This window comes from Cyprinodon variegatus, unplaced genomic scaffold, assembly GCF_000732505.1.
Source record: "Cyprinodon variegatus isolate N-32 unplaced genomic scaffold, C_variegatus-1.0 Scaffold1616, whole genome shotgun sequence".
Lineage (NCBI taxonomy): Eukaryota > Metazoa > Chordata > Actinopteri > Cyprinodontiformes > Cyprinodontidae > Cyprinodon > Cyprinodon variegatus.
In genome coordinates this window covers 40126-50191 of record NW_015152069.1, presented here as the reverse complement: position 1 = coordinate 50191, position 10066 = coordinate 40126, and the positions used below count along the sequence as shown (strand labels likewise).

General features: G+C 41.4%; 1 protein-coding gene across 2 annotated transcripts in view; it reads right to left on the bottom strand.

Annotated features, from left to right (window-relative positions):
• prdm15 (PR domain containing 15) overlaps nucleotides 1-10066 on the bottom strand; it is a 27749-nt gene that overhangs the window by 16024 nt on the left and 1659 nt on the right. For both annotated transcript variants that reach the window (XM_015404020.1, XM_015404021.1), the window contains exons 4-12: nucleotides 5496-5649; nucleotides 5235-5387; nucleotides 5052-5160; nucleotides 4893-4970; nucleotides 4620-4805; nucleotides 1873-2082; nucleotides 1687-1781; nucleotides 1514-1601; nucleotides 1250-1417 (exon numbers count right to left, since the gene is read on the bottom strand). In XM_015404020.1, the coding sequence (XP_015259506.1) occupies nucleotides 1250-1417; nucleotides 1514-1601; nucleotides 1687-1781; nucleotides 1873-2082; nucleotides 4620-4805; nucleotides 4893-4970; nucleotides 5052-5160; nucleotides 5235-5387; nucleotides 5496-5649 (1241 nt within the window). The remainder of the gene's footprint in view (nucleotides 1-1249; nucleotides 1418-1513; nucleotides 1602-1686; nucleotides 1782-1872; nucleotides 2083-4619; nucleotides 4806-4892; nucleotides 4971-5051; nucleotides 5161-5234; nucleotides 5388-5495; nucleotides 5650-10066) is intronic.

Below are 10066 nucleotides of genomic sequence, written 5' to 3'. Positions count from 1 at the left end.
TTGTTCAGCATGGGGGTGAGTAGAAAATGAAGGCTAATCATGTTTTGGGTGTACTATTCCTTTAATGTGGTTCTCAGTAAATCAGATGCCATTTCTGGAAATAAACCAGTTTCCTACCTCTCTTTGGAGCTATTAAACATGCTACGAAGTTGCTCCGCAGTTCAGGGAGCGAGAGCCCTTGTTTATTTAAATCAAGGGGTACTGAGTTTATTTCCTGAAATTGTACAGTAATGCTTTTTCATCAAACGGATGCCTTCTCCATTAAACTTAGACGACTGTGACGAGACGGGTAGCCTGGCTGGCTCAGAGGCTGGCAGCTCCCGTTCACTGCCTTCTGTTTTCACAGGGGCAGGCAGAAATAGAATGTCCCAGGCGAAGGTAGACGGATGTCACCGTGCACTTACCAAGTTTATTGTTTCACAGAATCTATAGGAGAATCAGAATCATAAAAATCGTACAAATTCCCAACCCCACTCGTGATGTCACCACACGCTCTGCTTGTCTGGAGCCGTCTCTAAATTAATTAATAGTCTCTAAATAATAATAAAGGAATAATAAACTCCACCATAGCTCCACCCTATAATACAATAAACATCTCTGATCAATCCCACTGCAGCTCTGGCGGAGCCCTTGGGTCATCAGAAGATGAACCTGTTAAAGATGCACCTTGAAGCTCTCTCTCTGGGTCACTCGGGACAAACTCTTCAAATAACATTTTATATATTTAACTACAATTTGGGTTTCATCTAATTAAAGGAAAGCTGTTTTAGTTTCCTATGCGCACATTATTTTTATTTACCTTAGACTAGGTAACCTAAGCCTATAACTCTAATAAGGTCAAATTCATCTACACTCATTTCCACCTGGAGGCCTCCTAAATGTGACCGCTCATCATGGATAACCCATCCATCCACATTAACTAGTCATTGAGTCACAGTAGGGGACGTCACAGGACAGGCCGGGTCGTTCTCCACAGGAAAACCCTACCTTCTCTAAAAATAAAGTTCTTTGAAGCCTTTACCAGCTTATCTTACCCCCCTAAAAAGGAGAATCTCCCCCACAGCATGATGCTGCCACCACCGGGTCACTAATGTGAGGCTTGGTCCCTGTAGGCTGGATAGTGGCTTTGATCAGGGAAGCTTTTCCAGCAGGTTGAGGGATTTCTGTTCATGTCTCTCATAACTCTGTAGCTCCTCCAGAGTAACTCTGAGCCTGCTGGCTTCCTCTGACTATCACAGCAGTGACTCACCCACGCTGTGCCTCCTGTGGTGCTCCTGCATCACGTCTTTGCGGTAGAACATTTTGTTGCAGATCTCGCAGGAGTAGAGCTTCTCGCCGTGCTTCTTCTTATGCTTGGAGAGGTTGCTGTTGGTGGAGAAGAACCGAGAGCAGATGTCGCACTGGAACGTCTTGTCATCTGCAGGCGACACACAGAAAAATACAAGATTTATATGAGACAAGAATTTAATTCTGAACATCTGAGAAAAAAGAGGAAACAAACAAAAAGCATCACCTGTCCGGCAGTTGTGGAACTTTAAGGCGTTTTCCATGCGAAAGGATTTCTCACACGTGTTACATTTATATTTGTACTCCTGGTCGGGCTGTTGGAAGCAGAAAGGAAACGCAAAGACATCAACCAACAGGAAGAACAGGAGGCTGGAGGGAAGAGTTCCAGGCGCCACTCACCACATTCTTGCTGTGCTTGTAGGAAATGTGCTGCTTCAGACTCTCCTTACGGCTGAATAACTTATCGCATTCCTCGCATTTGAACAGCTTATCACCTGAGAAGAGTCACCAGAGTTACTCGTGCATCCAGTCACTGCATTTGGGAGAGAGGAGGCGGCTGCGCTAAACGGGCTAACCGGCTCTCACCGTGGGATCGGACATGTCGGTTCAAGTTGCTGCTGTTCTGGAAGACCTTACTGCAGAGGGAGCAGCGGTAAACCCTCTTATGCTCTCTGGCTTTGTGCCTCTTTTGGACGGCTACACTGTTGGAGGAGCTGGGAAGGCCGCCGCTCTCCGACGCCGCCGTTGCTGCCTCTGAGGCCACCGGCTGCAGGCTTATCACCGCGGGCTTCACATCTGCACACATCAGGAACAGTGAAGTTAGATGGACTGACGGCGTCTATGAATTTATACTGAATTTGAGTCGTCAGTAAAAACAATCTGCTAGAGGAATAAGATGTTTGCTCTAAAACTGATAAATAAAAAAAAAACTTTATTATTATTACATATAATGATCTAATTTTAGAGGCAAAAATCCTCCTTCCATGAGCAGATTGATCAAATAAAGGCTAATTACACTTATTTCAAGAAGTTTTATACTATTTTAAGATAACTTTTTGCAGCGGTGGTTGGAGCAGCATCCTCGGGGTTACACTGGAAAAAACGTTCTCTGTAGGAAAAAGTAAAAATGTCTTAAATTAAGTGTATTTACCCGTAATTTGAATAGGTAAATGAGATAGTTTGCCAATAACATGAGTATTTTCACTCTTAAAATAAGATCATTTTATAACATGCACTTGAAGTAAGACAATGTAATTGTGTTTAATTATTTCAAATGTAAATTGTCTTGCTCTGTTGGTAAAATGTCTCTCTTACCTCCTCAATCCAAGAACAAATTCACTTATTTTAAGAAAAAGTGACTTTTCTAGATTCCGATTTTTTCCAGTGTAACCGAGCCATGGGACACAAACGGTGCTCTGCAGGACATCCCCTTATTAACACTTACACATTTAACGCTGAAAACATTATTTAAAAAGGATCTAAACCACAGATGTAAACAAGTTTTATCCTGAAATATTTGTATAAAGTCAGAATTCTGCCAAAAGGTCAATTACGTAATAAATCAGGATACCAGAAGTTTTATTTCAAACATATTCATATGAACTGGTCTCCATTTGCATTGTAACCATTTTTTTGTGTGCAGATCCATTATATATGTTACAGGCGTGAGTTCATGCTCCTTTTCTTCCCTCTCTTGCTTTTTATGCTCCTCTGGATTCTCTCTTTCTCGTGTCTAGATCTGTTTCTGTGCCCTAATGTCAACCTTTTAATGGAGAATCCAACCTTAGAATTCCAAGCTTTTTTTCCTTCCTGGTTGTAGCTAGTAATGTTAGCAAAGCATCTTCAGGATAATAACTGTTCTACTCCTGAATCATCATTAGAATTTCTGGCCCCCGTTGGCTCCTGTCTAGAATCGGCCATGGTGAGGAATGATGACACCGTGGCGAGGTGCACTGTATGCTGAAGTCCCATTAAAACTAGAAAGCACAACCGATGTTCAAGGCTACAAGATTGAAAGTATTGAAAATAAAAGACCAATACGGTTCTGTTTAATGTTTAAGAAATTACTGTTAGTTAATAAACAGTTGTTAAGCATCTCCCTGAAATGAGCTTTTGGAACTTGGGATGTCTTCATTATGGGATTTGCTTTCAAAGCGGCCCGCTGTCGCCATAGGCTATTGCTACCCGTCAGCGACGACTAATAAGAAAGATGGCGCCGGCACCACGCAGTGAAGGAGGAGTTATGTGACCAACGGAGCAAAAAGCAGTGATCATCTGTCCGAATGGTCAGTTAATTGAGTTCACTATAAAGTTCACTATATAGTCCCAGCTTTATGTGGACACAGTAAGATTGTATGAGCTATGAGAACAGCACATTTTAAACAGGGCGTGCACGAGGAGAAATGGGCTTGTGCATGCTCTAGCACAAGCATTTTTTTTCTAAGTGGAGAGGGCGGGTCTTTCAAAAAGTCCTGCACAATACCTTTAAACTTGGTGACATTAATGATGTTAATAACTGTAAAGTTGTGTCATTATGATTTCACTTAGATGCAACTTCTTATTCTTACCACACAATTGCAGCCTGGAGTGACTGATACAGTACAGAGTGGAATATGGGTCAAAAGGAGAAGAATAGTCAAGAACAATAAGTGCGGGAACAAGACATATTATCATTAAATGATGGTTACAGAGATTTTAAACGGAGAGGATGGAAGCGTTTCCATCAGCGGGCTGATATATTCTGATTTTGACTGATTGATGACATCATCATCTGCCTAATTCTTGTTTAGGGTCCCTGATTCAGGTTTTTTATTTCTAATACACTTATATTACAGCTTTACTACTTCGATACCAATTCGACATGAAAGCTTTATTGGTAGAAGAGATGTCCTAGTGGCTAGAGCGGTGCCCTTGTGCTCTGAGAAGGTTGCAAGTACTGGGTTTGACCCCCAAAGACTGCCACTGTGGGTCTCTGAGCAAAAGGCCCTTAACCCCTGATTGCTCCCCGGGCGCCGCACAATGGCAGCCCACTGCTCCCCAAGGGGATGGCTAAAATGCGGAGAGTGAATTTCCCCATTGTAGGACAATAAAGTGATTTACATTTTTATTTAGTTATTTTGCAGATTGGAATGTTGATGAAATGATTTTACTTAGAGAACAATAGTAAATAACACAGGCTCTTTTATTATTAACTAATGAGTTAAACACAGCAGCTGTGTTTATATAAGCATGTTTACTGTATGGATTCAGGCTGAATCCTGTTTTTTGGGTTGATACTGGACTGATTTCTGTTATTAATATCAGATCAGGACCTCCCTGCTCCTGTTTCTTACCTTTGAATTTGCTTGTTGGAGCAGCAGCTCCCGGCCTGCGGCCCCTGGCTCTCCTCCCACGGCCCTGCCCTCTTTTCCGGCTAAGCTGGGCTGCGTGGGGCTTCCCTTCCTCTACATCAGGGTGAGCCGTGCTCTCCTCGTGGGGCTGCGGTGAAACAACCTCGCTGCTGTGATCTGGGGTCATACCTGGGATGAAGGAACATTAAATGGATGCATTTAAACACAAACATGAGACAGAAGGGGTCCAATCACACTAAATGGTTTGACTTAAACTGTTGTCTTCAGCCTTCTGAGGCGAGCAGGCTCCACTTCTGTCTAAGGTCTCCGTTTTAGCAGAAGACGATGAAACATCTGTTCAAAGAAAGAAGGTGTTAAGGACATTTCTTCAGCTTTTATTTTAACCGATAAACCTCCAGTTTGGGATCCCTGTACCTGGTGGGGGCAGCGGCGGTTGCAGTGGGGGCCTCAGCATGGGTTTCTCCATCTTCTTGGCGTAGAAAGCGCCATACCAGACTCTCAGCTCCGTCCCAGGGAGCACATCCTGAAAAACACACAGCAGGAACCAATGGAGGAAGAGCGTCCCGAAGGCTTTAAAGATAGGCTGGCTGGACGTACCTGGGAGGTGTTGAAGTAAATGTCGTCGTCCTGCTGGTAGGCGGTCAGATTCTGGTGTTTGTGATCAGAGGCCGGTCGCACCAGCATCATCCAGTTGCAGTCGTCCTCGCTGCTACTGTCGAAGCACACCACAGCGCCATTTCTCTGAAAGATCTGCCGAGACGGGATGCAGTGTGAACGCAGAGATAAAGCGAGGAGCTAACAGACACATCGGCAGGACGAGCATCGCCTTCCATGCCGCAGGCGGCCATCTGGAAGCACCTTCAGAGGGAAAGCTCCTTCTTTCTTCAAACTTGGGACTCTCTGCGCCTCGAAGGGTCCAAACCGGGTCCTTTTGACCAGCCGGCGCAGGACGAACACCCCTTCCTCTCTGTTCCCCACCTTCCTGATCTCCAAGCTGTTTGGTAGAGATGATCTGATGCGGAACAGAGATTAGGAGTTTGTTTAAATACAAACAGGCCAAATCCCAAACCTAGAAATTAAAGGAGTTAAAATAAATGCGGTAGAACACAACATTGGGCTTTATGCAGATGACGTTATAGTTTTCTTTTTTGAGCTGTTTGATGTCACTCCAAGAAACACTCGGCTATCTTTCTGGATATAGAATAAATATTTCCAAAACTGAGATTGTAGAATTCAATTATATACCTCCGCAAGATCCAAAAGACATGGAAATTTAACTGGAAAATGAAATGTATAAAATATTGAGAGAAGTTACAAAAAATTATCTTCTTGAAATTAACCAAAGAAACTATTCAATAATACAAGAAAATATACAAAAAGATATTGAAAGATGGGCAACTCTGCCCATAGAGATTGTTAAAATGAATATACTACAACCATTTCTGTACAAATTCCATGCTTTGCCTGTGGAAGTGACTTAAAGTCAGTTTTACAACATGGAATAGAATTATATCCTGATTCATAAGGGAAAATACGAGGCCAGGGATTAAATACTAAACTCTCTAGCTTTCCAGAGAGAAAGTAGCAGGGTGGGACTGGTAATCTGTGAGACCAGGCATTTGCCCGGTGGACCGGTCCTAATTTAAGCGTGCGAGGGCTGACCCTCCATAAATCATACCAGCCCCAACACTTACTCTCCGGCCGAAGCTCCTACCTGTGACAGTAAATAACTTATAGGGGAACGCCGTTTTTTTTACATTGGGCCCTTGATTTTACATTATTACATCATGTTCTACTCACCCATATGAGTTTTGTGTCATTTGGAGCCGTTCTAAAGATATTCTGTTAGGTTATATCCAAGTATCGGATGTCTGGGGGACAGTAATTCGCCTACATGTTATGAGTGCTGGCGTACCATAAATGACAAATTATGAACAGTTTAGTTTGTGCCTTCAAGTCGTTGCCCAAAGGAAGACGTTACTTGGATATAACCTAACAGAAAATATCTTCAGAACGGCTCCAAATGACACAAAACTCATATGGGTGAGTAGAACATGATGTAATAACGTAAAATCAAGGACCCAATGTAAAAAAAAAATGGCTATCCTCTTTAAGGAGCTCAAGAAGTAATCCAACGTTAACTTCCTAAATGATGCATGCAGTATAAATAGCCCTTCCTTGTGATGGTTGGCATATGGTGTCATTTTCTATTTCTTCAAACTGTAAAATCCTTGCAACAAACTAAATTATAATAAAACTAAAATGCTTTCTTTAAACCAAACGACAATGTTCCTCTTATATTTGGTGAATTTATGCTTGAATATTTTGCAAAAAATTTGTTGCGGTGCATGATGGGGTTTTGCATCTCAAGGCTAACGTTCTCGTTAGCCTTAAGATGTAGATGGACCGGTGCAGATGGAAAAATGCTAGGGCCAAAAATGGTTCCCAGTCCGAGCCTAGAAAGGAGGGACGGCTCTACCCAAGCTAGAAGAGTTTTATTATGCAGCGCATCTTAATATGCATATCGTTGGTGTGATCCTAATTATTATAGTAAATGAAAACAGAATAAAATTTGAACATATAAATTACCGATTCCAAACTTTCTTGGAGATAGAGAAGCTTAGGGGCAAGAAACCATGGAATAGAAACCTATTCTAGGTAAATGGAACAAAAAGGATCCAGAAATATGAAATTCTAAATAAAACAGCAAAATTAAAATTGATAGCTTATGACAGTAAATGTATGCCAACAAAAATGGATAAAAGTTATATATTTTGGACGAACAAAGAATTAACTGTTTGGTGCCTCCTGGAGAAAAGATGGAAGGCTTGAGAATTTCCAAACACTGCCTCACAAATACCAATTCGGTAACTGTGAGTTTTTCCATTATCTTCCAATCAGAGACTCTAACAACAAAGAAATGAAGGTAGACTCCTCCAGGGAAGGGTTAGAAGTGGATGGTATAATGATTAAATCATTTAAAATTAGTATTACTAGGATAGTCTCCTCGTTCTATACAGCATGAATAAATGAGGATAAACATACGACCAAAAAAACAAAGCAAAACGGTGAAAAATAATTGGATATAATAATTAGCTACAGGGACTGGTTAAATACATGCAGGTATCACAACAGTACTACAACCTCCCTGACATGGAGGGAGTTCTCCTGGGAAAAAACGTATCTGTTCTTTATCACACCATATATCCAAAGCAAGCAGCTAAAATAGCAACAACTGTGCAGGAGAGAACATAAGGCAGACCATTCACATATACTATGGAAATGTCCTAAACTTTTACAATACTGGAATAAGGTTCATAATGTCTTATATGATGGGCTGCACGGTGCAGCAGTGGGTAGCTTTTCTGCATGTTCTCCCTGTGCATGCGTGGGTTCTCTCCAGGTACTCTGGCTTCCTCCCACAGTCTAAAAACATGACTGTTAGCTTAATTGCCTTCTCTAAATTAGGTGTGAGTGTGCATGGTTGTGTGTCTTTGTGCATCTCTGTCATGCCCTGTGACAAACTGGCGAGCTGTCCAGAGTACCCCGCCTCTCTCCCATAGATGAGAGGCAACCCTGACAAGGACTAAACAGGAAGAGATGGATGTCTTATGTCAGGTTTGAGTATATAGAATACCATTAAAATCTAAACTGCTATATTTGTGTATACTCAGTGACAACACAATTAATTAAAACAACAAAGATAATGTTGGTGGCAGCTAAAAAGTGTATCAGGAGGAAATGGATGAAGATCGAGGTGCCAATGAAGGATCAATGGATATCTACTATAGAGGACATACTGGTAACGGAAAGGTTAACATATAGACTACAGGAAGCACTAATGGACAAAAAAAAATGGTTTCTTACAAGAAAGAAAATCAATGTGTCTCCCAGAGTGTTTTCTTTATCTGTTTTTTTTTCTTTTCTATCCTGTATTACATGTCATGTATGTGCTTAAAAAGACTAATAAAATATAAGTGACAAGAAAAGAAAGAGGCTAAATCCAACCAAGCTTAATGAGATCATCACGTAANAAAAGAAAGAGGCTAAATCCAACCAAGCTTAATGAGATCATCACGTAAGTAATGGCAGAAATAGTTCCGTTTAGCATAGTTTAAACAGTTTGAGTTTGGAGTTAATATTTAAAGTTTTAATGGAAGATTTTCTTTTTCCAGGCGGATCATCTTAATAAGTGGTCCTCCTAATTGTCAATCATTCTGGTATTCATATCATATCTTTACGTGAGGTCGTCCTACGTGCTCGTCCCTATTTTCACTCACCATTGGTGAGTCTGACATAGTGGAAAATTGCAAATCTTCTTTTGGATAGTAAGCTTGTATGAGCGACACAAACAGCAACTTTTAAACAGAGCGTTTACCAGGAGAAAGGGCTGGTGCTCTCACACACGTTTAATAGGTGTTCCCTCTCGGCTGCGGGTACAGGGTGGTGCATGTGCATTTCTTTTTTAAAGTGGAGAGGGTGGGTCTTTTCAGAAATCTGTGAAAATCTGCCACTATACCTTTAAAATCTGATACATTAGTATGGAAATGAGCTGCATGGTCAACTATTTGATCCCAAGCAATATAAGACAAATATACCATAAATACATGTTTTTAAAAAGCAATTTCATTCTTAGGAGATAAATCTGAATATTTTCTCTGTTAAATTATGAATTAAATGTGGAGAACTTATCCAGGAGTTTAAAAAGAAAAAGAAAACATGATGTCATCTAAAGCACTGTGGGCCACAATGCCTCAGATGAGCTGTGATTCAACAGTAAGAGAGTGGGGAAAAAATTAAAATGGCATCCAGGGGGCGTGCAGGTGGGGCACGACCCATGTATGGAGGCCTTAGACCTCGACACAGGCGACCAAGGTTCGAATCCACCTTTGGTCCTTTGCTGCATGTTCTCCCCCTCTTTCATACCCCCTTTCCTGTCAGCCTACTGTCGGAAAAAAAAAAAAAAAAAAAAAAAAAGGGCGAAAAAAAAAGTAATAAAAAAAATGGCATCCAGAAGAGAAATCCAAGGTAAAACCGCTGCTTAGACGAGGGCTGTTCTTATTGCAACATCACTGGGATGATTGACAGAACTTTGGGGAAAAAGTTTCCTGAGCGACAAAACTGTGGGAGAAAATGGCCCATTAAATTAGGTAATGAAAATGTCTGACCATGAGAGAGTCAACCAGGTGAAAGTTTAGCCATGGTCTAGTCAAATCCTGGACTTGACTCTGATAAAAAGCTGCACAAGGAACTCTGTGTCACAAACTGGGTTAACGATCTACCACATTGGTGTAAAAGGGTCACTCAGTTTTACAGAAACTAGATAACAGATGATGCTGCTATTGGTGACAAAACCAGTTATTAGGTTTGAGGTAAAAGAGGAAGTTAGTTAAAGTCGTAGGGAAATGATCGTTCCGAACGAGTGGTGC